We start from the raw sequence: 27682 nt of genomic DNA on the forward strand, positions 1-27682 counted from the left end.
GAGGCTGACTGATGGAGACACACACAAATGCCCTCTTCCTCCTTCTGAGATGCAGTGCCTGGAAAATGTGCCTCCCTAGGCCTTGGTGCTGCTCAGCCTGCCCTGCCGCTCCCTTCTGGCCCCTTACACCTCCCCTCCCCTTCCCCAGTGCTAATGGCTCCAGGGTAAAGAGAACAACTTATCTTGGCCCCCATCTCCTACAGTTTCGTAGGCCTGCAGACAGGCTGGTTCTCACTGAAAACATGATTGCCCAAATTCCAGGGGTTGGAACAAACAGAAAATCAGCTCCCTCTTAAGAGCCTGGTAGGGGGCCAAGCTGAAAGCAGCAAGGGGGCAGAGTAAGCAATGGGGGCTCAAAACCTGTTTTCCTTGACATCAGGCCTGACCTGGGGACCCATTCAAGCCCTTCCCTGCACACACCTGCCTGAAATACTCCCTGTGTTAAGACTGAGGCAGCGGGCAGTGACTGTGGGGTGAATCGTTTTCCCAATGGTATGCTAAGGACAGAGCTCCTGGATTCAGCAGATAGACCTTCACCCCCGATGAGCTGCCGCTTCCTGACAGCACTCCCAGCCCTCTCAAAATCTGCACCAGCTTTTATAGGTCATGTAGCTGAGGGGGCATGAGAGCCCCAGTCTCCTGCAACTCCCAACTCCATCTAAGTGGTATCCCTCAAGTCTTTGTATTCTGGATTCCTCATCAGCAAAACGAGGATGAGAAACCCTGGCTCACTGCAGTTTGGTGAGAACAAGAAATGCATGTGAAAGCTGCCTCATAAACCATTAAGAGCTGTAAATTAGGAAGAAGCAAAACAAATAATAATCAATATTAATAGTAATGAATGCTGTCATTCTGTGCACCTATATAGAAGGGTTACTCATTGCTTCTGACTCCACCAAAAGGGAAGAGCAGACTCAGACCCCCTTTTCCAGATTCTCTAACTGTCCAGAGTCCACTGGAATTGTCCCCTTCTAAGAACCTGCTGCCCGGGTATGGCCTTAGCATGAGGATTTCCAGTCTGTTTGCACACAGTCATGGGAGCCTCTCTTCAGGAGCCCCCCAGGAAAGCTCTGGTGGGCACAGTGCTGATGCTTCCCCAAGTAGGAACTGATGCTCTGGCCCCCAGGGCACACAGTCTGGGGCCCACACTGCAGCTCCCAGACAGCCTGGGCCTCTGCGGCTCTGCAGACCCCATAGCAGGCGGCGGGTGTGGACCAAAGGGACTCAGAACTCATTCTGGCCTTTGTGGTCAGCTGTCCTCTAGGTTTACTAATCTACCTCCTCTGGGCTTTCAGGCAGGGCACAGCAGTGATATTACAGACCCTGCTACAAAGGCAGCCTGCAGTGGGCTGGCAGGTCAGGAGAGAGTCTGCACTCCAGCATCCAAAGCAACCAAAGGCCAAGTGCTTGCACCCAGACCAGACCAAAGGCATGATGGGGAACACACAGGCCATGCTGGTGGTGCAGTCAGTCTAATTTGCACTCCCGTTCATGCCTGGTTGGGAAGTTGCTTCACTCTGTAGGCCATTCCCTGCACCTGAAGAGTGTGATGTGCATTCCTACCCCCACAATGCTGTTGGACAGCTCAGATGAGCCAGTGGGGTGCCTGCATAATCACAGGGGTCTGTCTGTCTGATGTCCGACCAAACTGCAGTTGCCACTGTGCACAGGACCTCCAGCCTAATGCAACTGCCTCAAGAGGCCACGTGGGGCTTGGGCCTTGGGGAAGGATGCCTGTTCCTCTAAGTTTAAGCTTTTATTTCCCTAAGATTTCAAGATCTTTGCTGGGTCTAAAGGGCTTTTTCTACCGAGGTTGTATGAGGCAGGGTCCTACAGCCACCATTTCTGTGTGCTGGTACATCACACACGGTCGGGCCTTCTGAGGGCACTGGGCACAATACAGCCGACAGCTGCACAGGCCAGTGGCACAGCTGGACCAGGTTCAAACTGAGGCCGTCCATCTTTGCTGATACTGGACTGGGTATGCAGGGACCCTCACCCCATCCGGCCAGGACAGTACAATGTGCTTTTCTTGGCACACTCTGGGCAGAGGTGTCTGGCTCCTCCTGAGTTATAAGTGCTCAGGGTTTAGGCTTCCTGCTTCAAACCTCAGCTCCAGTTAACGGGTAGACAGAATTATACCCACACTGACCCGTTGAAGAAGCCGCTCGAGTAAATATTGCCTCGGGTCAGAGCCCCTCCTGGAATCTCAGAACTTCGTTGAAAGCTGCCCAAGCAGGGGTAATACATCACCACCACTGCTTCTGTTTACAACCAAGTAATGCCTTTTATGACTGCCTCTCTCTATCCCGAATATTTGTTTTATTGCCCCTGTAGGGAGATGTTTCTATTTGGCAAAAATCATCAGATGGTTTTAGTCATGTTAACAACTGCTCGTTAAATCAGAGGAGTAAACAGAGAAATAAAGGTTTGTTTCTTTGTTATTTTCTTTCTTCCCTTCTCTCTCTCTCTTTTTTTATTTTTTTGGTAATTTATGGAAGACAATCACGATGGACAATGAGGGCTGGAGATGGCTCAGTTGCTCTCCTCAGCCCCTCCTGGGTGGGCACTGCCCAGGAAGCCCTCCCTGACTCTCAGAGAGGCCCTCCTTCAGAGAGGAGAAAGCAAAAGTTTTAACCTGTTTCACAGTGAGGTCTGGCTGTGTGACCTCTGGGTTTGGGACCCTTGGTGTTTGCTTATTCTTCCCCTGTGGTCCAGGAAGCATGAAAAGAGAGCAGAAAGCATGTCTTTCTGTTTCTGACAGAAAAGGCATCTCAGGACTAGTGAACTTGGAGAAGGTTGGTGTGGAGTAGGTTGAAGGGGAGAGTCAGGTGAAAGGATGGATGAGTGGATGGATGGATGGATGGATGGAGGGAGGGAGGCAGGATGGTTGGATCGGTGGATGAATGGGCGAACTGGTGGATGGTTGGGTGAATGAACGGTTGGGTGTATGGATGGAGGAATGAATAGACGGTGGATGGGTGGAGGAAGGCTGGATGGATGGATGGAAGGTTGTAGAGCAGATTCATGAAGGAATAGCACCTCACGGTGGTGCAGCCTAGGGCTCTGAGCCAAACCTGAACACTGTACAGACAGAATGAGCATCAGGACTAATCAGCCCGGCTGCAAACATAGTAAGTTCATTCTGTGAACCTAAGAAGAGAAAGACTGCTGGAAGTCAGGAGCCACAGAGGCTTTATGGGTGAGGCCGGCATTCCCAGTCATCATCTTGGATTTTCTTGTTTAAATACAATGACAACCCTGATTTACAAATTCCTTATTTGGTAAATTATCCCCAAACAAAAATATCTTTTAACAATCAATTTGTTTAACCTCCCCTGTCTGCTTAAGAGCAGTGGGGAAGGAGGATGGGTAACTTTTAGGCACTTGGTGACCCTCCCTCCTGAACCCATCTTACATTCCATGGGCCAGGCTGCCAGTGGGGCCTGCCTTGGCACTTGACCTTGAAGACTCTCTGGGCAGCCTCTGTGTGCCGTCTTGTCCTGTATCTGTGCAGCAAGACTCTAGACTCCAGCCACCTGGATGTAAGGTGGAAAAGAACAAGTCCCTCCTCTGCACAAGGATGGCCGGTGGGGCTGGAATCCTGGCTTTTCTGAATAAGGGACCAGCTGTGCAGGCAGCAGGTCCAGCTCCTACATGACCTACAGCCACGCTTACCTCTTTCCTCATCTTCAGATCCCTCCAGAGCAGGATACTGCTCATATGCCCATTCCTGGGATAATGACACTCTGCTTTCCCCCCACACACAGCTCATGCCACCAAAAAGAGAGGAGGTCAATAGCTGAGCTTCATGTACATCCATCCGCCTGGACCAAAGGGGAGGACCAGTGATGCTGGGAGACAGGGCCTGCCTCTCCTTGCCTCAGGCATGACCAGGACTCTGTAAGGTCAGAGTTGGGGCTAGTGCAGTGTTAAACTGCTCATAGCAGAAAGGAGAGCAAAAATAGATCATTCCATACCTTTCTAATGCACCATTTCACAGCATAATAAAACTATGTTGTAATGAAACTCAAGAAATCCCCTCACTGAGGAAGTGAGTGATTCCAGAACTTGCTTCCCACCCTCTGCCCACATGTCCTGAAGGCCCAGGCAGAAAGCCCACAAAGAGGGACTCCATGGTGCTGTGAAGAGCTCAGACTCTGCAGTAAGGTTACCAGACTCAGCATATAAAAATCCTGGACACCTAGTTAAACTAGGATTTCAGCTGAACAACTGAATAAATTATTTTTAGTGTAAGTATGTCCCATGCAATTTTTGGAACATACTTATACTAAAACAAAAAGATTCATTGTTTATCTGAAATTCAAATTTAACTGAATTTCCTGTATTTTATGTGACAAACTCAGTCTTCCATCCTTCACCAGGAATAGCTCTGCTCTAGAGTCATGCTGAATTGATTTAAATCCCAGCTCTCCCAAAGAGTTACTCCATTATCTCAGCCTGCAAATCTGGGGAGTGGGGGTACCACTCAACCCACTTCATAGGCAGACATGAGGATAAAGGAGGCAAGAGGGTGCTACACTGAGAAACTCCTGTGAAAGGGTTATTTATCCTCCCCCGACTCATACATCCTACCATGCAGGGTTTATGGTAGGGGCCAGTACATCCTCCAGTTCTATAAACTTTGATGGAACTCCAGATGCTGAGACCTGTCTGCCCAGGGGCAATAGGAGAGGTGGGGTTAGGAACGGCAGGGCAAATCTGGACCCAACTCCACTCATTTTGGTGACGGGATGCAGGCAGAGTTGAATTGGTATGTAGGAGCAGGTGTGGGGGCTGTGAGCATACACCTGAACCCTCTGGAACTTCAGTCCAATTTGTCCTATTGTTCTGGTGCTACTGGAGAATGTCCCAGAGAAGGCAGCCCTCCTTTAGGAGTGCCAGTCAAGGGAGGGTCTTTGGGCACAGCCACAAACAGGAGACACAGACAGGAGATCTGGCTTGCTGGCTGTGCACACTCTCCTAGAATGAACCCTGCCTGCATGTGAGCCCTGAAGGCAGCACACAGTCCTGCATCCAGGAGCTCTGGCTCAGCCTCCCCAGGGGCCTTCCCTCCAGGATGAACTGGGGCTCTTGGAACTGGCTCCTGGGCCAATTTGGGATTCAGTCAAGGGAATGGTGGCCAGCCTGACAGATGCTGAGCCCTGACCTGGGTATAGGACTCTACGAGGCTCACTGGACATCTGCCATGGAAGTGACATACATGCCTGTGCACACTCCTCGGCCTTGCTGATGTTCCAGAATCCAGAGACACTGGTCCAGACAGCTATACCTTGGCCCCTGGCCAGCTCTGCTGTTGGTCAAGGCTGTCAGCCATTCCGAGCTTCAGGTTCATTGTCTTCAAAGCTGAAAAATTAGGGTTTATCGTGTGACTTCAGCCTTTGTGAGAACCAAATATGACATTTTCAGAAAAAGCTCAAATTGCATGTAAATACCTTCCTGGGGAGCTTCTCTGTGCCAGGGGTTTCTCCTCGGTGCAAGGCCACACCACGCCTGGAGCTAGTGAGCCTGTTCCACAGATGATGACATGGAGGCTCCAAGGGTTTGTCCTCTTGGGGCCTCCTGGTTCCCAGGGCAGGACACCTACTCAAGAACTCCAGTGGGGGTGTCAAAGGTGGGAGAGCAGAGGTGGGTGGGTGGGGTGTAGAGCATGCAGCTGTCTCCTGGCTGTACCCCTCAGACCACACTGAAAGCTCAGAGGAGGGAGCTGGGTTGGGGTGGGAGGACCAGGGGGGTCCAGGGCCAGGGAATGCAATCTCACATGTCCCCACACTCTTCCTGGGACACCAACAAGAGTGGGGAAGATGACACACCTCCCCTGCACGATTCTGTTTTACCACTGTGGGGCCAAATGATTGTTTAAAAAGGCAGGGGGTAGTATCAAATAATACAAAAAAAATGTTATTTATTTAGGGAGCATTTTCAAACTTCAGATCTTTTTGTATGACTGCGTTTTTCCTTTGTCTGTGCCACTCCCACTATTGCATGCTATGCTGATTTAATTCCACTTACCTTTTAATACTTAAATGATATCTTAAAAGAGTGAATCAATCCTGAACCATACCTAAATGTCTATTGTGCTAGTTATACTTTTCTCTTACTACTTTTAAAAATGAATATGTACATCTGTATTTTTTAAAATACTGTTTTCAGAGTGCCTCCTAAAGTCATCCTGTCAGTTACACACTAGGAAAAAATGATTTGGTGTAAACTTTCAACCTTGTACTAAGGTCCTTTCCCCTAAACCCAGCCATTGAATTCTGACGGAGCAAACATCCCAGACTGGCCAGAGGACCACGGGTGGCTACGTGGACTGGGCACCAGGGGTCTAGAGACCATAACACAATAGGGCCATGATGGTGCGCCTGCCTTTTAACCCTGCCTCCCTCCTGCCTTGAACTCCACATGACTAAGGTGTCCCTGAGGAGCAGCAACTCTGAGTGTGAAGTGTGCGAGAGATCTGAAAAATCTCATAGGGAACCGGGAATTGTTTTGGGTCTTGATGGGGAACGGAGTTCCCTGGAAAAGAAAGAAAGTGGAGCCTTTTAAGCAGAGATAGTGGCATAAGCTAAAAACAGAGGGGAAAGTGTGGTGGGCTCTGCTGCCCTGACTTTGGGAGGCGCTTCTGTGGCTGAGCAAAGAGCCCAGGTTAAAAAGGCAGAGTCTGATGGCCTCTGGCCCCAGAGTGTTGGCCTGTATAGCCTTTTAAATTTAAATACTCGCCAATGAAAAATTATGGAGACTGTATCTAAAGTTTACATCCTAACTCCCTCCCCTCCACTCCAATTTCGCCTAGCACCTAACTACCTCTACAGATTATGTCCTTAATTACCCATGTTTAGTGCCATTTCCACTCCCCTTTCCCCTCCTCCCCAGCATGTAAACTTCACGAGGATAGGGGGTTTGAGTGTGTTTTTTTTGCTTTGTTTTGTTTTCTTTACTAAAATACTTCAAACAACAGGTATCTGGAGCATAGTAGATGCTCAGTAGGTATTTTCATCAATGAAAGGAGTACGTGGGCTCTGACGGTCCCACACTCCTGTGTGTCCTGGGGTCCCGCGGCTCTGCCAGACCGGAGGCCCTGCTCCCCTCAGCCGCGACTATGCGTCTCCTCCAAGCACCTCCCTCGGATAGCCGGGCAAAACCCCGATTTGTGGCAAAAAGAGCAATGAACAGAAGGCTCTGGCTTTAAGTCCTGGCCAAGACCAGGTCCAGACCGGGATCTGGACCCACACAAGGAATCAAAAACACACGTTAAGTGACGTTGGGGTGTGGGGAGAGACGGTTGAAGAGGAGGGGCGGGGAGGAGGGGGAAGGGAAGGGGGAGCCTCAGCCGGGACCCGGATGGGCGGGGAAGAGGCGGGAGCCAGGGTAGCCTCTGCCTCCAGAGGGCGCCCGAGCTCAGCCGTCGCGCTCCGCTGGCCGCCCGGCAGGGCTCAGGGCTGGGCGGCTGCCGCTCGCGCTCTGCGGAAACCGGGGAGGCGGGGATGCCGAAGAAAGCCTCCCTAACCTTAGCGCAGGGAGCGCGCCCGTGGGCTTCCCTTGTCTGTGCCCCTGCCCTGTCCAGACGCGGGCTAGGGCCGGAGTGAAGCAACGAACAAATGACTGAGCGCAGAATCCCAGCTCATCTAATTGGGCGCGAAAGTTCTTTTGGGGAAAAAGACACGGAGGACAGCCATCCCCGGGCCGCAGTCCCAGAGCCTTCGCAGCCTCCTGCTGACCGCCCCCCACAGCCCCCCGCGGGATCTGCTGCTCCCAGGCCGGTGGGCCCTGAACACTCCCCCCACTGCCGGGACCCTAGAACCCCCAAGGATAGAAACTGGTCCCCACCGCGCGGGGATGGAGTCCACCCCAACATCTAGCCATACCGGCAGGGGTGGGCGCAGTGGCCAGAGCGTCCTGGGGTCACTGGCGAAATACAAAAGGATGCCCCTTCCTGCCAGCGCGGCGCGCACTCTCCCTCCCTGCTCCTTATGCCCGAAACCCACTCTCCCTGCGGAGCCTCCCGGGGTGGCGGGCCTCTCAGCGTGTCCAGGGCGCGCCTACCGGCGGGCTAACACTGCCACGCGACGACTCGGTGGGTGTAGTTCCCAGGACCAGAAAAGCTGACGCTAGAGCACAGGCCTGGGCTGGGGAGTAGGGGGCCTCCTTTCACCACTTTGGGTCGCACAGGGCCTGCACTGTAGAGGCAGAAATACTGAGGTTTGAACAATTATTTCTAGCTTCGTTTACTGAGTGCTATGTGTCACCCAGGATGCAGAGCGCTTCGCGGTGGTGGCGAGGAGACTCGCGGAGGATTCCCGCCGCTCCACTCGCAGGGAATATGCTTAGCCCGTTTCACAGTTGAGAGAGCATAGGTACAAAGGGTTAAGTAAATTCACGTATACTGAGCCTCAGGGGCGAACTGCTTTTGTTTCCTTCCTGGAGGGTAGCATTTTATTTTTCTTTTCTTTTATGTTACTGAAGAATAGTTGGCATACAATGTTATATTAGTTTCTATTAGGTTCAGGTGTACAGCACAGTGATTCATTAGTAAGCTCACCACAAAGGGTGTTGACCGGATGTCACCACACTAATTTATTAAGATACTGTTGACTCTGTTCCCTATGCGGTACTTTCTTCCCCTGATTTATTTACTTTATAATTTGGAAGTTCATTTTAGAACCTCAATTGACAGGTAAGGGAACTGAGGTTTGACTAATAAGCGATGGCTTTGGCTTGGAATAGGAGTCGTTCTGCCTGCAAACAGCGGCCTCGTTCCTTGGGCCGAGCTTCTGAAGCGCTCTTAGTGAACCTGGGCCAGCGGTTCGCCTAGAGTCCCACACTCCAGAAACGGGGAGCGCCGGCCCCTGAGGCACCGACTGATTTTTCGTTGGTTCTCATCCATCGCCCACCTTGGAACTCAGTGCGTCTGTCTGCAGAATGGGAACCGTGCCCAGCCCCGCAGCCCAGCCTTCTTGCGCGGCTGGTCCCTCGCCAGAGGTCAAGCTTGCAGAGCAGGCCGCGCACAACCTGAGCGGGTCAGAGCGCGACAGCCCTGGTCACCCAGGCGCGGGAGGCGGAGGGAGGGAGGGGCCGGAGCCGGAGGAGCGGTCTGTGGGAGGGACGCTTGTCTGAGCCCCAGCCGCGCGGGATGCGGCTCCAGGCCCGCCCCTCGCCGGGCCCCGCCTGCCGCCCTCGCCTCTAAAGCGCCCCTCGCTCGATTCCCGGTGCTGCGCTTGCCCTTGCCGCCGCCGTCTCCGCTGCGAGTCCGCCCGCCGCCGGTGCCATGGATGCCAAGGTCATCGCCGTGCTGGCGCTCGTGCTGGCTGCGCTCTGTCTCAGCGACGGTGAGTACGCTCGGCTGCAGCGAGGGGCAGAAGCCTCTCCCCGCGCTCCGCGCCTGGAGGGAACCCGGTTCGCACTGCACAGCCTTGGGTAGGTCGATGCAGCCCCCTGGTCGGGCGCGCTGCTCAAGCCGGCGTAGCACCAGACTTCCGTGGCTCCGCGCTCCCCTGGGGCTGGGGTTTCCCGGGACAGCGCGGCCGCCAGAGCTCGAGCAAACTGCGGAGCGAGGTCGGCCAGGAAAGCTGGCTAGGCGCGGAGGGCGCGGGTGTGGAGCGGCGCCTTCCCGCGCCCGGCGGTTTCCGGGGCGCACGGACTCCGATACTCCTCTGCGCTTGGTGCTGGAGGTGCAACTGGCGGTTCGTCCGGGAAAGCTCTTTGCAAAACGCTTTAAGCTTCGCTACGCGCTGGTCGCGGCGGTGCGATGCGGGCGCTGAGCGGCGTCCTCTCCGGGGAGTCCGGCCCTCGCTGCATCCGCCGAGCAGCTGGAGGGTTTGGGCTGCCCGCCCGGCCGTGCTCTGCACAGCTCCGCAGCCCCCAGCGGCGGGCGACCCCGGTCACCAGAGAGAGCTCCAGGGGCCGTGCAGATCGCGCAAGCGCCTCCGCAGCCCCGAAAACACCCCTGCAGGCAGGCGCCTTTGTCACCATCCAAGTGAGCACTCTCACCTCAGAGCGAGCGCTGCAGCGAAGCGAAGTTGGGTCACCCAGACATAGGCCACTGGGAAAGGTGGTGTCCCCCTTTCACCTGAGAGCTTTCTCTTTTGAAGCTTAAGAGAGACCTCGCTGTTCCTTGCCACAGGACGCTGGTGCTGCAAACCAAAATAAACTGTCTGGACACACAAACAAAGCCATGTTAGGCCCTGCTGCCCTGCTTAACTGTGAAGTTCCCAGCGAACTGCACAGGGTTGGAGGACACTAAGTGCTCTTAGCACGGTAAGCCTTGTCCTGTGCAGGAACCAGGCTCCTGAAGTGAGAGGCTGGGTTCCAGCCAGTGCCCCACTGTGGCATTCTGGGCTAGTGGCCCTGAAGCCAGTGCGGGCAAGGTGAGCATGCATGTGGCTTGGCCGGGTTCTGGACTAACAGGTTCACGCTGAGCACCCGGGGAAGTGCTCTTTAAAAGTGTAGCACTTGCTGGTCAGAGCTGCTGAGGGATCAGATCAAAGGCAATTCAGAACTTTCCTCCTAGCCAAAAAGGTATCCTAGGCTGTATCTCCAGGATACTTTTCTCCAGGAGTGGGACATTAACAAACTGAGCATCTCCAGGACTCTGGGTGGGGCATTAACAAATTGAGTGGTCTGGTAGAATGGATGTGTCATAATGCGCCTCTCTGGGGGAAGTGGTGCTGTCCCTAGATGCCCCATCCTCCAGGGAGCTACAGAAAGGACTGGAATTTGGGGATCCAGGTCACTGAGTCCTGAGCTGGTGGCACAGAGGGAGTGGGACCCTCATTGAGAGACTCCTTCTGACCCTGGGGAGGCTGCTTGGTGGCCACTCTGAGTTGTCTTCCTGGCAGCCAGGTGACCAGGTCAGGGTCCTGGGCTCCAGGCTGGTTTGGTTTTCCTTGCATGTGTGGGTCAGAAAGTGCTTATGGCTCACAGAGTCCCACACTGCATTTCAGAGACACCTTAGCTCCAGCTCAGGCCCTCCTCCCACTTGCTGACCTCAGCCAAGCAGCTGGGCCCTTGGGTGCCCCGGGCTTCCAGGGGTTAAACCCAGTCTTGGCCCCATTCCCAGCCCTAGTGGGAAAGGTTGGCCCAGGCTCCTGTCTCTGCATTAGAAGGTTTTCAGGGAACTGCTCCAGAACATGGCCACATTAACCAGGTCCCAACACCAGGTAACATCTGGGCCAACTCGGCAGCTTGCCCAAACACCTTGTCATATCCTAAACAGTTGGAAAAGGTAGTAATGTTCATAAAAAGCTGGAGAAAGGACTCCAGGTGGACATGGCACCAAGTTCTCTCAGTAAAAGCACTTGGTGTTCTGTCACTTTAAAAAACCTGTTGAAATTCCTCACTTGACAGGCCCACAACTGGGTCTTGGGAGCAGGAATAAGAATTGCCTTTGAAGAAAATGGATATCCCAGGGGTGAGGGGAGGAAGAGGGGAGAAAGAGAAAGCTTGTGTTTTGAGCTCAGAATCAGCTTTGATTTCTGGCCTGATCTCCACTGCTTGGTCAGTGGAGCCAGAATAGCTTCTCTGAGACAGCAGAGCCGCAGCCCCCTTCCATCCCAGTGCTCACACTGTGAGCCTCTCAGCTCACTGCTGCTCTGGGACTGGGACCCATCCTGCCTCACCACTTGGCCCCAGTTATCCAGTCCCTGCTCAGCTCGGGAGGACCCATGAGAATTCCACGGAAACCTGGGGGCAGCACACTGGTGGGAGACTGGCTCCTCCATTACCCAGGCCTCCCAGCCCTGGGGTCGCTTTCTCAAGTGATCTGGTTACAGGGCAGTACAGACTTCCCCTGCAGGGATCCAGTGCAGTTGCTAAAAGCCTGGCACCTGCAGACTTTCTGGAGTTGGGATGAGTGAAGGCTACTCCCGTCCCTGGAGTCACTGGACTCCCTGAAGCCTGGCTTTCTCCTTCCTAATTTTCCAAGTCCAGTTGGTCCTGGGAGGCCAAGTTATCTGCTTTTCCCTGGACGTGGTGGCTAAATAGGCTGCTGTCCCTAGGCCATGTCTTATCAACTGAATGCTGCCTTTGGAAAGAAAAAGTTAAGAAGTCCCTCACTCACAACTTTCTTGTGGCTAACCCAAGTCTCTTGTCCCAAAGTGCAGAACTTCACCACCACCAGGAGGCCTCTGGGAGCTCTGTAAACAGGCAAACTTTTTTTTATACCTCTGGACTAAATATTCTCAGACATACATTTAAACCCTGATGAAAGTCTCACAGATTCAAATAATTTGGGGATTTAAGTAGGGCTTGGATAAAATCTGCAGAAAAGAAAAAAGCACACAAATCCCAGCCCCCAGGCTTGCAATTCTATATGTAAAGGGTGAGTGGTGAGTTCTGCAGAAGACCTGGCTAATTTACACTAATGAGTGTCAATTAAGGCATTCTGAAAATTGGTAAATTGGCAAAGATGTACTACAACCCTGGAGGCTGCAAAGCCCCTGCCTAGACAATGAAAGCCACATTTGACTCCAGCCTGATAATCTCCAGGACCTCAGGGAAGTGCTGGGGAGAAGGCGGCCCTCTATCTGCCCTCTGGGTCTCCCAGGTAGGAAGCTAGCTGGGATTCTTTTGGTGTGGCCTGGACTGAAGGTGGAGTGGGAAAGAAGACTGCAGGAGGGGATGGAGAGGGGGCGGCATTCCCAGGGGAGCTGCGGAGCTCCTGGGATGAGGCCCATGCCAGATGGGGGAGCAGAGAGAGCCAAGGAACCTCCTTCTTTCTCCTCCCCTGACTAACAAGGTCTTTCTCAGTTGGCCCTGGGGGAGTTTATTTTGCAAAGAATAACCAGGACCTCAGTGCCTTAGACTGAAACATTTCTCTCCTGTGATTAACAGACTTTATCTTGACACACCTGTGCAGGTGGGCTTCTTATTTAGGTCCCTGCCCTCCTATGTCTATCTGTCCAAGGGCCTTTGCCCTCTGGCCCTGTGGAAGCTAAGTCTGAGCATACCCGGAGCCCCCTAAGCTGCCTGAGTTCTTGGCATGGGTGTGCCCATGACTTACCCATCCCTCTTGATCCTGCCATCATTCTGCCTTCTGAGCCCTCGGCCCCTGGGCTGCAGACCCAGACACGTGTATCCTCAAGGCCTGGCAGGCCAACCAGCTCTTGTTCTCATTACCTCTTTTAGGGAAACCAGTCAGCCTGAGCTACAGATGTCCTTGCCGATTCTTCGAGAGCCACATTGCCAGAGGCAACATCAAGCATCTCAAAATCCTCAACACCCCGAACTGTGCCCTTCAGATCGTGTAAGTCGGAACATCACCCTCCAGGAATGTTACTCCTGATGGGCATAGGAACACCTAACTGGCAGACTTGGGAGAGCTGGAGGAATGACATGCTGTGTCCAGCCCTGAGCTTGACTTAATCAGAGGCACATGTTCCTACCTTGAGGCCTCTGAGTGTGCCACCAGGCAGGAGCTTCAAAAGTCACTCCCCTGATCCTTGGTGCCCCACTGTGCTCGTAGTGGTCCTCGTCTCTTCTTCCCAAGTTTCCTCCCTGCAGGGCAGCAAATGGCAGTTGGCTGCCTCCAGCCTGGAGAAGCGTGGCCTTCACCCAAGTTTCTGCTGAAGGCCCAGCAAGTGAGCCAGCCCTTTACCAGTAACGGTTCTACCAGGTTGGGGGCTTCGGTGCTCTAAATTAGTCCTTCATCACATAGCAAAACCTCACAAGACCCAAATTCCGTGTTAAGTCATCTTTAACCATTTGGTGAAACCCAATATTTTCAGCTTACTTACCTGCATGTTTTCAAATACAATACCTGAGATTTTGTTATTTTGTTGGGGGAGTTGATGGCAACTGTTAACATTTGATTTCCTTCAAGTGGGAAACAAGACAAACCCAAATCACACATACATGACACGCAAAGATCTGTCACCTGGGGCACAGGAGGCTGGGTGAAGCTCAGGAAAAAAGCCACACAGCAAGTGTAGTTCTGTATCTAGACGCCAGGGAGTGAGGCTTGGGGTTTTCTGGGGAGAGCTCATCCCCTGCAAGTCCCAGTGCTGAAAATGGGACAGGAACACAGCAGTTAGAAAGAAAGCTGAATTTCCTAAAGGCTTTTTCACCCAACACCAGCGTTTTTTAAGGTTGATTTTCTCTTTTTTTCCCCCCAGTCTTTGCTGCCTTGAATATGTTTTCATTTGCAATATGTTTTAGGCTGCTAGAAAATGAATGTTTTTTTCACATAGTTTGTTTACAATAAAATTCTCTCTGTTGAGAGGTAGTTCATCAGAGAGTGAATTTAGCAAGCATGTTTAAAAAAACAAATGAGACCGAGGAGCAGCCATTGAACTTGTAAAATCTCTCTGGAAACCATTTTCTGTCAAACTACCTACCCTGCCCCCACCTTGTGCCCCGTCCCTCTTGTCCTGCTTGCTCCCTTCTCTCCCCATACTAAGGCAGGCAGTGCCTCTCGCAGGTCTGCTACCTCCAAGGCTTACTCTGAAGTCTGTCTTCCATGTACTAGAAAGATGATCGAGCCAAAACTCTGCTGCTGTCACTGTCCTGTTTAAAACCCTCACAAGTCCCCATAACCTTGCAGATAAAATCCCCCTCCTTTGCGCTTCTTATCTGGCCACCTGCTTCTTGAGCATCCTGCCCCCGCTCTTCCTCCGCACCCTCTGGACATTGGCTGGAAACTCCTGTTTCCCCCCTCCCTTCCCTTCACTTGCTGGACTCCTACTCATCCTTCCAAAGCCAACTGAAATGTTCCCTGGCCACCCCATAAAGACGTTTCATTTTCCCATCTTTCTGCAGTGGAGCTTGCCACACTCCTAAGCGCTGGGTTTCTCCAGCCTCCCTTGAATTCCTCCAGAACCCAAGCCTGTCAGGTGGGGCACTGGGCACCAGTGGGGGTCCTGACATGGGTGTCAGATGACCGAACAACGCTCAGACGACCACAGTGCCACCTTCTGTGCAGCTGCACACTGTTACCTCTTCTGTTTTGGCAGGGCAAGGCTGAAGAACAACAATAGACAAGTGTGCATTGACCCGAAATTGAAGTGGATTCAGGAATACCTGGAGAAAGCTTTAAACAAGTAAGCACCACAGCCAGAAAGGACTTCCCTCTAGATCCACTTGAGAAATTTAAAACCATGTGAGGGATGTGAGGGCAGAGGTGGGGGAAGGATAGCCTGAATAGCAGGACCAGGTGTGCCTATGGGTAGCACACTGACCTGGGAATGGGCTGGAAGTTTGCCCAGCATGTAGACGATTGCATTTATCGTGTATTGCAGCTTGTATTCGCTCGTGCCCTGTGCCCTTGCACACTGGCTGTCCTGTAACTGGGGTTTTCTAAGAAATTGTATTATCCCAACTGCATTTCCCACCAGTCAGTTCCCTCATTATCATAACAGTCAGCATCATTTCATTACCCTTTTCTCAATCAGTGATTACTTCAAGATCTGTACATGGCTTGTTTTGGAGCTTCTCCTTTCTGCCCTGGGGATTCTGAGCACAGTTAGGTGATGGCCAAGTGTGGAGCTCAGAAAAATGTCCCTCCTCCAAATGCCAAGGCTTGGAGGAGGACTGCAGGTGGCTCCTGCCAGGGCATCCCTCCTGAATGACAGCCAGGTGCTCCTAGTACTGAGTACTGCTAGGCAGCAGTCACCAGCTTTACCTGATCTTTCAAGCTCAGCGAATCTGCGGGCTCCGTGTAGAAGCCCCTGTCACTGGGGACTGTGCTCAGAGACCCTTTCCCGGTCATTCCCAGGCCTCTCCCTGCCTCCCACAGCATGCTTTCATCTCTCGCCTGCTTCTCACTTCTGCACTTGCTCAGCAGGAGGAGGGGGTTCACTGGGGCTCCTGCCCTGCAGCCCCCTCCTCCCTTTGGCCTCCCCTCCTGCCCAGGCCCTCTGTGAGAATCTTCCCTGGCCTCGTCCAGAATGGGGCTGGCCCTCCCCTGGGGAGTGTGAGATCATGACTCTCACACTTACATCCCAAGAAAGGCAAGTCTTTGCAGAATCAGATGCCGTTTTCAGTCTGAGAGCGTGCTTTGAGGAATCTGGATTCTGAGATTGCCTCATGGAGGCTCTACAAATTCTGAAGTTTCTAAAATCAGAAGTGAAAAAATAAATGAATAAATGAGCCTCTTGCCACTAACCCCTCCTCCCGAACCACAACAGTGTTTTAGGTTCTAATCAGAAATGTTGGCAAGTTGGAATTTCTATGCATAAATGTGATCCACAGATGGGCCTGGTTGTATTTGTAACTTTTTGAAAGGCATTTTTTATATATATATTTTTTGTGCACATTTTTTAAATGTTTCTTTAGAAAACAAATGTATTTCAGAATATATTTATAGTCGAGCAATTCATATATTTGAAGTGGAGCCGTATGAATGTCAGTAGATTATGTTTCTCTATTATCTTCAACTACTGGCAATTTGTAAAGAAATAACGAACTATAAATGTGATTGCAGCTTTTTAATGTTAGCCACAGTATATTTTTTCACTTGTATTAAGATTGTATCAAATGTGATATGCACTAGCAATAAAATGCTAATTATTTCATGGCATAAACCTCCTACTGTATGTGGGAATTTATTTACCTGAAATAAAACCCATTAGTTCAGACCTGGGGCTCACACACATTTCTGGAGTTGATGAAGAAAGGCTGGTCTGCTGGCAGCTGCCTTAGACGCCTCTTGCCTCGTTCACGTGTGAGGCCAGCACTTGGGCCTTGCTCAGAAGCAGTTTAGATCTGTACTCAAATTTTTGCCTCTTCTTTTAAAATTATTAAACCCAGTGGAAACAACAGTGCAAGTTTTCTGAAGATTAATATGACTCACTAATTCCCCTTCTCTCCCTCCTCTCCCCAGTCCTCCTAACATCTCCATATAATCTCCAAAGACTCAACCCTTATAATATCCAGCTTTCACATTTTACCATGTAAAAATCCCATAATTCCAGGCCATGGTTAATATCAAGCTTTCACAAAAACAGGTGGTTCTTCCACATAAATCATTAAGTACCATTCAGCTTGACTCATTTTAATGTGACAGTCATGAACCAGTTGCTCTAATAAAATTCTGCTAATCATCTCTCTCCCTTGCTCGCCAGAACAATTTCAGTCATTCCCAGGGGGTGCCTATAGGCTCCAGAAAGGAGAAGGTGGAATCAAGCCACCTTTTTCCTCCTGGATGGCTGTGTGAATACTGGGCCTCCAAACTCCAAAAAGCATTATTCTATTTGAAATGCAGGGTTTTGTAGTTCAAGTGAAGAGTTCAGCTCTGCACTGAGAAGGAAGGAAGCCCAAGGAGGCCAGGTTGAGTAAGATAATTGACCAAGTCCAGCCTGGCACCTGGGGTGTGATGTGAATTTTACCCCTTAAAGGTGCATTTCTTCCCTGTTTGGAAGCCTTGGGCAATAGCTGGGGCCAGCCTCAGCTTGGTAAATTGGCAGTTGCTCTAACCAGTTCACAGATATTGTGGAAACCCCTCTAAGCTTATTTTTTGAATGGGAGAAAATGTCTGATTTCTGTTAATGAAGTACTGATGGACAGTGTTTTGCCCAGGGGCCTCCAGGCAGGGCACTGAAGACAACAAATGGTTCAGTGTTAAATGTTATGCAGACTGACACAGTTCTTGTGTATTTCAACATCATTAATGGTTTTACTAATTTTATCTAAGGGGGCGCAGAGAAGAAAAAGTGGGGATAAAAGACAAGATAGGAAAAAAGAAGCGACAGAAGAAGAGAAAGGCTGCCCAGAAAAGGAAAAACTAGTTATCTGCCACCTCGAGTTGGACCGCAGTGCCCTCTGCTCTTGTCTCTCTGGCGCCCTGTAAATTTGCTGTACCCCTCCTCCAGGGCAGACTCTGCCCACTGGGCAGGCGCTTAGCCTTCCGAAGGGAAGCAGTGCTTTGCCACCCCTGTGGCCCCACTGGCTCCTGCATTTATGTGCTTTTTAAGGCCCTTACTGATCCACTAAGGTATGGAGAAAGTAGTTGTGCAGAGACTGGTGTTGGGGTCTGAGATGCAGAGCCCGCTCAGGACTCTAGGACAGCCGGGACTCCATCTCGAGCGGCCTGGGGTCTCTGGCATCACCGGGGATGCTGAGCCTTCCACGGACACTCCGCCCTCTCTCTTGGGAGGACCGGGATGGTTCTGGAGCTCACACAGCTCCATGAGGCCTATGCCTTCTGCCTTCTTCCCTCCACAGGTTCTGCCCATCACGGCCTTGTAGGGGCAGAGCTGACTGTGGCCATGCCACTAGGTGATAACTGACCCCTTTTCCCAAGCACCTGTTGCTGGCTCTCCACCTTCTGCCGCCTGGAGTGGGCCACTTCCAGCACTGCCTCCCTGGGCCTGGGCTGAGAGAACAGCTGTACCTCCCAGCATGGTGGGCTTCTGCCAAGCCTGTGGGCAGAGCGGGTGGGTGTTCTGTATTCCCAGGAGCAACTGTGGAAAATCCTGCTCAGGGGGCCTCCGGGCCAGGCATTTCACGTTGCAGATTCTTAAACGGGTCCCCAGTGATGAGGAACGGTGTGGAGGGCCTGCAGCTCCAGGGACTCCTCACTCCTGCCGGGAGAGTCTCCATGACCCTGTGCTGTTAGGTTCCAGGACACAGCTGCCTCCGTCTTCACTCACGGGAAAAATCTGCTTACAGTGAACATGGTTTAAATTCTAGGACTGCCCTCTCCCCTCCCAGATTCATGTCTGAAATGTCTTACTAAGTAACTCTAGCTTGGACTGGAAGGAGGGGGATCACATGGAAGAGCAAGGCCCTGATTTCAGTAGTGCTCTGAAAAAGGGTGCCTCAGCCATCTGGACTGGTGTTCCCACCCGCCGTCACTCACCCTGCACCCTAGACCATGGTCATAGTTTCAGTACATGGATCCAGAAAGCTGAGGTGGTTGGAGAACAGAGCAGATGGACTACCAGGACAGAAAACCCAAGGTCCCTTGCTGTCAGACTCACTGTGTCCCCTCATGCTTCGAGCACTCCTGTGTGATTGCAGACAGAGAACTGCAGCCCTCCTGCCCACTGAGAAGTGTCCCACTAGGGTGCTGCAGACAGATCTGTTATTGCCGCTGCCCTCCCTTTAATCTGGCTGACTGTCCCAGCCTGCAGCCCTTTGCTGGCACTGGGATCGGCAGGCCTGCTCCCACCTGGATGGCATCTGGAAGTGTGCTGGGCTGCCTGGGGCTGTTCTCCTTTCTCTGGAAGCCAGCAGCGGTTCTGGCCTTTGGGGCCTTGGCGGGATTGTTCTGATCGCCCAGAAGCCCCTGTGAGAAGGTCAGACCTGTGCCCCATGCTCTCCGTCATTCTTCACCCAGCCCAGAGAGGGATGGTGAGTCCATCTGGGAACCACGGGATGTTTGCCCTCTAGTGACAGTGGGATAAGCTGTTGCTGCCCTAATGTGACCGACTGCTTCAGTGCTGGGGGACTGCACCTCCCACTCCTGGGGATGAAGTGAGCAGGGCTACTAGGAAAGGCTAGCTAGCTCCAGTGCTGATCTTGTGACCCCAGTGACCCCACTGGAGATGGGGTTGCCCTGGGAGAGGACACAGCCCAGCCAGACGTCCTGTCATTCAAGGGGGTTGAATCTGGGCAGCATTGGGTTGGGCCAGGTGAGTGGTGTGTGGTGCCAGCTGCCCAGCCCTGGCCAGTGTGGCTGGAAGGTGGAAGTGGCTGCTGGTGCTGGGCAGGCAGCCCCAAGGGCCAAGCTGGGCAGGGGCATTGCACCTGTCTTGCCAAGTGGCTGCCCTGAGCTCCTCGGCCTGCTGTGCCTATTGCGTGCTGCACCCACCTGTCTTCACCCTATGTACTTGCCATCCACCCTTGCACTTCACCTGGCTCTCTCCCTCCCTTCCCCCTCAACCTGCCCCTCTTCCTCCCCTCCCTCTTCACCTGGCCCTCTCCCTCTCTGCCCCTACCCCTGCTGGAGGGTGATTGGGAGTCAGGAGTGGGGGCCCTGGCCTCCAAGTGGGCTCAGGTGCGGCCTGGGGACCGTGCCTGGGGACCCACCTTAATGGTGTCTCCCTCTGTTCTTGTTAACAGGAGGTTCAAGATGTGAGAAGCGCAGGTTGGGTCAGACGCCTGAGGAACCCTTTCAATAGGAACCCAGGTCTGAAACCAGTGTTAGGAAGGGCCTGCAGCCACTCGCCTGAGCCCAGGCAGGGCTGAACGCATTCCCAAGGGCTTTGTTTTGCACAATTTGCCTTACGTTCACCATTTGATTATGTAGCAAAATATATGGTGTTAATTTTTCATTTAGTTTGATTATCCAATGTCACTGGTGACAGATAGGAACGTAGTCTAAAGCCATTATTTTACTAGCTTTACTTCAATATCTTTCCATGGAGCCCCTGGTCACACCAGAGGTTCCTGAGTTTTGCATCTCTGAGCTGCGGAGGCTGGACCCTAGATGGAGGGACCTCAGCCACATCATCATATCCTGGGACCATCCAGGAGGTGTCAGGACCAAGCAGCATGGGTAGGCGCTAGCAAAGGCTGCCCTGTGTGAGGGTTGGAGGGGGTTAGGTTCTAGAGGGCCAGGCAGGAGCCGCCCTTTCCTCAGTGGAGCCCGGCTGCCTCTTTGGTGAGGATCACAGGACATCCCTGAGCAGAGGCAGGCAGAGTGTGAGGCCAGGGTAGGGTGAGATGTGCCCCCCCATCCCGAGCTCTCTACATCCCATCATGTTCTTCTCATCATTCTCTCTCTCATCCATCATCATTGTCTCCAAGATTGTCTCCATGACCCTGGAAACAGACTCTCTCAAGACCAAAGCTTTCATTTAAACTGGGCACCAAGGAGCAGATCAAAATGTCTCGTGTTACCCAGTCCTGAAAACACTGTGCACGTTGTGTCTTGTTTGGAATATTGTCTATTGTCCGATCCTGTGTTTCTGTTCAAAGCCAGTGTCTCTGGTGTGCACTGTCAGTTCCTCGTGTGCAAAGGCTGAGAGTGAGGAGATGCCCGCAGGGCCTGTGACCAGATTTCCGATGATGGCGGTTACCTTTGGGGTGGATGGCTGGTTTCCCTACTGATCACAAACCCATGGTGGATCAACAGAGCCCAAGGGAATTGGGTTAGCTGCAGCCCTGACCTCTGAGGGTGCCAACCCTTAGCGCTTCCATAGTGGTTAATATATCAGAACTATAGAGAGCTGTTCTTCATTGTGCCAAGCCCAGCATTCTTTGTGGAATAACGTGATGAAAAGAATTCTCAGCTTTTTCTTTGGTTTTGAAAACCCAATCCATAAAATAATCCTAGACCCGAAGATGTCTTCACCATTCAAATCCACCCTCATCTTTTCCAGCATTTGGCAATCCCATCACCTTACCTTGCAACTGGCCCTGGGCCTTCGTGGCTGCTGCTCTTTCTGTGCTCCCAGGACAGCCAGCAGAGCATTCCTTCCTCTTAGCAAATGCTGGGATACCTGGGAAAGTAAGTTAAAAAGCCTGATATTTAGGTTGTTTCCCTTTCCTGAGAGCAGTTTAAAATTTTCACTTTTTGAAAAGGTAGGAAGGCACTGAGGGTTTTTTACTTGTTTTGTTGCTTTTCATTTGGCCTCACTAATACTTAAACCCTTTGGTTAAATACCCCAGTAAAATTTTTTAAATTAAGAAGGGAGGGAAAAGGAAGGGTAAAACAAGGAAATTATTAATTGACAGGACACTATAAATAACATGCAGGAAGTATATTAGAGTCAAATAATCTTGCATTGTAGATGCTTTTAGGTTTAATAATCTTTGGAGTATCAGTAACATGTGTTAGGCATTTCCATAAATATTCCTTTAAACAGGATCTACATGGTAGGTAGAAGGCCAGCCCATCAATCAAACAAAAATTCACATCCTCAAACCAGCGATGTTCTATTGAAAAAACAGAGTATGGGGATCTTTATTTGCTATAAAGGATACAGAACTGGTTTTAGAACCCTGTTTTGAAATTAACCTGTCTCTACAGGGCTCCTGAATTATATGTGAAATGATTGAATTTTCAGAGGTCTGGTCATTTTTCAAGTAATCCAAGATATTTAAAAATCTCGTGGATGATTTGGAGGCAGCTTCCTCTGGAATCTGTGGACCAGAACCATTAAGTCTCTTGCTTCAAGAATGTAAACGTGGCCCTAAGTCTTGACTATGTGGTTAAGTGAGGAATCATTTCCATTTTTCTTTGTTGAGGGAAAACACATAAGAGTAGAAGCTACCAGGGAAAATTATTTGTGTAACAATTCCTCTGCTTGTAATCTGCTCCTAAGTGAAGACTATGGAGCCACAGCAAATATGCATTTAAATAGTCTATTTGCAAAGAGAAAGACTCTCTTGGCCCCCTCTTGCTTTCAAAATACCAATCAAGTGCATCAGTTGGTTCGGGATCGCCAGCCCAGCTGTCCCTCCAAGCCCAGCGCTGCACCGACCTGACTCTCCCTTGGGCTCCTGTGACCTCCAGGGAGGTACTCCACTCACTGCCAGCCTTGGCACCAGGACCCTGCCAGGCTTACAGATGTTCTAAGTATTAGAACCTGAATCTGTGCCATGTGTTGTCTGTGCTGTTCTTTGTCCCATTCCCGCCAGGTGCCGAGACCCCAGCGAGGAGACTCAGGAGTGCCCTCTGCTTGGCTGCCTGACCTCTAGAGAAAAGAGGTTTAACTTTTGGCTGAGGGCCAAATAGTAAAAGGTTGCAATCCCGGTACGGGAAGTCCAGAGAACTTCTGCACTTTTCCTTGGATCCAACTTGACCTTCTTTGACCACTGCCTGGTGCTGTCACCATGGGCTCCCACCCTGGGCATTCATCATCTTTCCCAGGTGGCACCCCCTTTTGCAGCTGGCTGGAAATTGTGAGGTCCTGATCCCCCTATACATCTCCCTTGCCCCATTCCAAGGGAGCCCCATATTCCATGCAATCGTTCAGCTGTGCCAGGGGGACCCCCATGACACTCCCTAGAGAAATTCTTCAAGTGCCCTAAGCAGACCACTCACATGCCAAGTTGAAAAGCCCCACAGGAAACTTGTTATTCTGCAACCTCGCTGGACTCTCAGTCTCTGAGCAGTGAGGGGTTCCGTGTTAAATGTGATAAATACTGTATTTTGTATTGTTTAATTTGCATCTCCCACATAATGTGAAAATGGTCCAGGAGAAGGCAGCTTCCTGTATGCAGTGTGCTTTTTTTTTTAACAAGTAACAACTCCTTTTGAGAAACAACAATTCCTACATTGAAGTCATATTAATGAAAGATGTATATGCACTTATAATTTTCCTAATAAAGTCATGTATTCAAATGTAGCAGCCATTGGTTTGAAATTAGTGTTACCATTTGGAATTTTCCAGACTTGGTTTTTCTTCCTCAAACCCAACACAGGGGAACTATACAATCCTTTCGGTGGGGGTCTTGTAGAATCCCTGGGCACCTGTGCTGTGCTGGTTCCAGCACCTTTCACCACTGTGCTAGCACCAGAACTCAACCACCTCCACATTAGTTCTTCATAATAATGTTGTCTCTTCAGAATGATGCGGCATTGAAAAAACAAAAGTAGTCCATGGCCCATCATGCGTTACATGGCTGATGGCCCTCATGAATTGGCTTATAACAGCTGCTATGCTGGCCCTGTACTAGGTGGTATGGATATTGTGAGCAAGCTGGCTGCTTCCTGGGTTCATGGAGCCTGCAGCCTGAGGGACTGACTTGTAGTTAAGTAAGTATTTTCATACAGCAAAGTAAGAGGGAAACAGGGTGCAACCAGGTGTCAGGGGAGCATGGAGCATTAAGGGCTCTCTAAAAGTGCTGGTGAAGCTGAGACCTAAGAGAAATAGATTCCTTTGTGGGTGATTTACTGGTCCAGGATGACAGCTATTGAGAGCCCAGGTGGTGTCCTGCTGGGAGCTAGTTCTGCCAGGGGTGTAACTCATGTGGGGAGCCCAGTGTGAGAGCAAAGCATCATGAGGGGTCCCATCCCTCCACCCCATGCCACAGCCAACTGGATGGTATAGACCCCTGGCCCAGGCCAGCCCATCTACTCTGTCCCAGGAACTCAGAGTTGAGACTCAGAGCTCAATGGATTCCTGGGTCCTCTGTGACTGCAACTGAGAACTGTGCACTCAGAGTGTGGGTCCTAGGAGACAGGCTTACAACTGGAGGAAATGGATTCAGAGAGGTGAAGCTGAGGGGCCAGGAAGCCCGAGCCAGGGGTAAAATGGGGCCACCCATATAGGGCCCAGAGAGTCAGGGAAGGTCCCTTGTGAGTACAGCCACACTCCCTGCCCATGAATTCCAGAATTAGGATTTCTGTTACTTACACCCAACTAACCATCACTAGGGGCAATTGGTCAGGCAAAGGAGGGAGGAGGTTGGGGCCGTGGGCTGGTGCTTGCACATGTCACGTGGGAGACCTCCCTATGCCTCCATGGCCTCCCTAGGGATCTTCTCTGAGCCCTCTCCCTGGCTTCAGCTTGAACCCCAAAGAAAGACCATTCAAGCCAGCTGCCCTGCTGCGACTGACAAACAGTCCAGAGCCCCACCCACCTGTAAAAGGTGCAGAAATGCTGTTTGGGGCATAGGCCCTCTTCCTTCCCTGAAGGCATCCAGAAGCACCAACCCAGCTTGCCCAGCATCTCCCCAGTGAGCTGGCAGAGCCTGCAACCCAGTTGTGGTGACCTGCAGCCCAGCCCAAGTAGTGGGTGCGTGGGCGCAGTTTGCAATTTATCCCACAGCCTGTGAATCTAGAGAGAACATACTGGGGCACTGGAGTTCTCAGGCGACCCCGTCCCTGGGGCCTCCTGCCCTGTAGGCTTCATGAAGTCTTGTGAGGGGTTGGGGGAGCTTTGTCCCAGTGCCCTAAACACTGCTCATCATAGTAGGTGTTGAACACACATTTGGTGGGTGCTGCCAAGCATCACCAAGCCCCAGGACAGCAGCCTCCAGGCAAGCCACAACCTAGCCCAGCTGTCCCTACCTGGAACTAGAGCTACTCTCAAATACCATGGTGGTGTTGTCAAGTTTGCAGGAGTTAACACTCATTTTGGGGCAACTGAGTGGCAGCTACCCCTTGGCCCATGTAACCAAACAGAAGCCAAGCTATTGTGGAGCCCAAGATGAAGCCTGGATTCTCTGATATTCCTGGGAATGGAGGGGGAGGGTCCCTGATTGGAGGAAGGCCAGCTGGTCCTTGCTGTATGCCCCACCCCCAGTTCAATCTAACTCAGTCCATGCTGCCCTGCACCTCTGCAGGGGATTGGAGCTCTGAAAAACAGTGTACATCCACGTCTGGTCCCTTCAAACTCATGACCTAACCAGAAGCAGGTCCTCATTGCTGCCAGGACCCTACCTCCCTTCCTGAACCATCTGCTCCTCCTTTTGCTGTGTTTGCTCCACACTTTTCCCTCCTTCCCTCTGCATGAGGGGCTGATGGTCTGGCTTCTATGTCAGAATAAAAGGGAAAAACAGGAAAGGGATTTCCAAAAGCTTCACCTCTCCCCCACTGCCTGTCCCCCCTCTCACAGTGTCTGCTAACACCTCACCGGGAATGCCTGCTCCCAGGTCTCCTGCCCCTGAATGGAGCCCGGTGTTCCTCACCTGCCCAAGGATGTCTCTCCTGACACCCCCTCTCCCCTGCACCAAAAATCTTTCACTGTCCACCATACTATAGTACCTCCCATAGAAAACGAAGACAACCCGGTGCTATATCCTTGGCCCCAGTGTCTGCAGCTTCCTCTCCTCCTCCTCACATGGTCCTCAGGAGCGTTGTCTGTATTTTCCAGGTCCAATCTCTCTCCTGTCTCTCTTAATGTCCTTGAACCTGCTCCAAGGAGCATTCTGACTCTACCACTTGGTCCACTAGAAGAGCTCTTTGTCAAGGTCACTGCCGTGTTGGGAATCCAGGGCTCAGCTCTCAGTCCAGGGAACTCAGGTCCTCGCCACCTTTTGACCTCATCAACTTGCCTCCTTGAAATAGTTTCTGGTTGACTCTCAGGACCACGGCTGTTTCTTCCTCAACTTCAGCCCCTCATTTCTCCTCTCTCCTCATCCTTAGGACATGTACACATAGTAGGCGCTCCCACTGCTCCATCCTTTTCTGTTGCTCCAGGTGGGCTCGTTCACTCTCTCAGCCTTAAGCACCAAGGAAAGGCTAGGAGCCCAGAGCAATGTCCCTCTTGGACTCCAGGCTGGCACGCCCAGGTCCTCCTCTGAAATGCATCATATGCAGAAAGAAACTCCTAGTTCCTACTGGTACCCCAATCTGCTCATTTCTGCTTCTGAAAATGACAACTCCATTCCTTCTGGTTGCCCAGGCCAGAGCTCTACAGTCATCTCGGATGTATTTTATTCTGTCATACCCCAAACTAAACCATTAAAAAACCCTATTAGTTGCCTTCAAAATATATCCAGAATCCATCACTTCCTGCTGCTGCCATCCTGGACACAGCACTGCCATCTCCTACCTGAGATGGCACTGTGCTCACCCCAGCTGGCCCACCCCAAGGCCCTGCAGTGTCCTCTCAGGCTGCCCTGCCATATCAACCCTACTCAGACCCTCCAGAGGCCAACAGCGGCTTACCCTGCTGGCCCCGTCACCTCTGACCTCACGCCTCTCTGCTCCAGCCACGCTGACCTCCTCTCCCTTGAACAGGCCAGGCCTGGCCCTGGCAGAGGACTTTTGCTCCATGTGGCCTTTGCCCAGAGATGGCAGGGTTGGCCCTCCACCTTCCTCAGTCTCTGCTCAACATCCCTGTGTTAGAGAAGCCTCTGCAGTAGGCCCTGCCCTCCTCATCCTGCCTGCGCTCCTCCACAGCCCTGTAACCCCTCCCTGGTGCCTGGGGCACTGTTCACTGCCTGCTTCCCCACTCGAGAAGGTCCATAGAACTGGAAAGAGACGGGCTTGGTGTGTTTTGCTCACTCTTTGCTCTGCGGCTGGCACAGAGAAGGTGTTAGAGAGATTTCTTGAATGATGGCCTGACAGCTAGAGGGGATGTTAATGAGCTGCAGCCTCCCTGCTCACATCTAAAGAGGAGACAGCAGTACTGGCTGTGAGGCTGTGTCTTTGCACGCTCAAGGCCACACTGGGAAGTCACAATTTGGACCCAAATTCAGCTCATGCCCATGTTTGTGTGCCAGTGGTCACACGCTGCTCATCTTCAGAATCCCCTGTGCCTGGCCCTCCCCACTAAAGTCCCAGCACATGAAAGACTATAGTGGTTCTTTTCCTGTGAGTCCAGATTAAAGAATCACCCTTTCCCCAGAGGTGGCCTCTTCTGAGCACTCCCTCCTTCAGGGACCTCCTCAGGTCCCTTGTGCAGACCATGTGCGTGGTCCGGGCTGGGCTGTGCCCAGTAGGCCTGGCTTTGCAGCAGGGCCCTGGGAGGACAGCACAGCTGGTGTGGGTCCCAGGATGGGATCTCTTTTACTGGAGCTTCATCTCAGGCCTGACTAAGATGGGGCCGTGGATGACTGGCCAGACCTCAGGACCCAGAGCCGAGAGGAGCATGACCCCAGAGACACTGCCAAATGGAAAAGAAGGGTCTGCAGGTCAGCCACTGGAAGCCAAGGCTGTGTCTGCCTGGTGGACAGAGCTAGGGAGTGGCTAGTGGGGATTCCCACCTGGGTCTGCTTGCTCCAGACACGAGCTCTTAACCTGCAGGATCCTCACCTCACTTCCTGAGCTCTTGATGCCTTCTCCACTGCCTTACCCAGGGGGAGGCCTCAGTCCACCCCAGATGCT

The 27682-nt window shown here is 51.9% G+C and overlaps 1 protein-coding gene across 3 annotated transcripts in view; it reads left to right on the forward strand.

The window, feature by feature from the left end:
• The first annotated feature begins 9134 nt into the window (after positions 1-9134).
• LOC108404560 (stromal cell-derived factor 1) overlaps positions 9135-27682 on the forward strand; it is a 50953-nt gene continuing 32405 nt past the window's right edge. The window contains exons 1-4 of one of the 3 annotated variants that reach the window (XM_073241186.1): positions 9135-9350; positions 13147-13264; positions 14970-15056; positions 17648-20013. In XM_073241186.1, coding sequence (XP_073097287.1) covers positions 9290-9350; positions 13147-13264; positions 14970-15056; positions 17648-17741 — 360 coding nt within the window. In that variant the 5' untranslated portion in view covers positions 9135-9289 and the 3' untranslated portion in view covers positions 17742-20013. The other 2 variants (XM_073241188.1, XM_073241187.1) reach the window with 2 other exon arrangements.

The sequence above is a fragment of the Manis javanica genome, chromosome 7, assembly GCF_040802235.1.
Source record: "Manis javanica isolate MJ-LG chromosome 7, MJ_LKY, whole genome shotgun sequence".
NCBI classification, from domain to species: domain Eukaryota; kingdom Metazoa; phylum Chordata; class Mammalia; order Pholidota; family Manidae; genus Manis; species Manis javanica.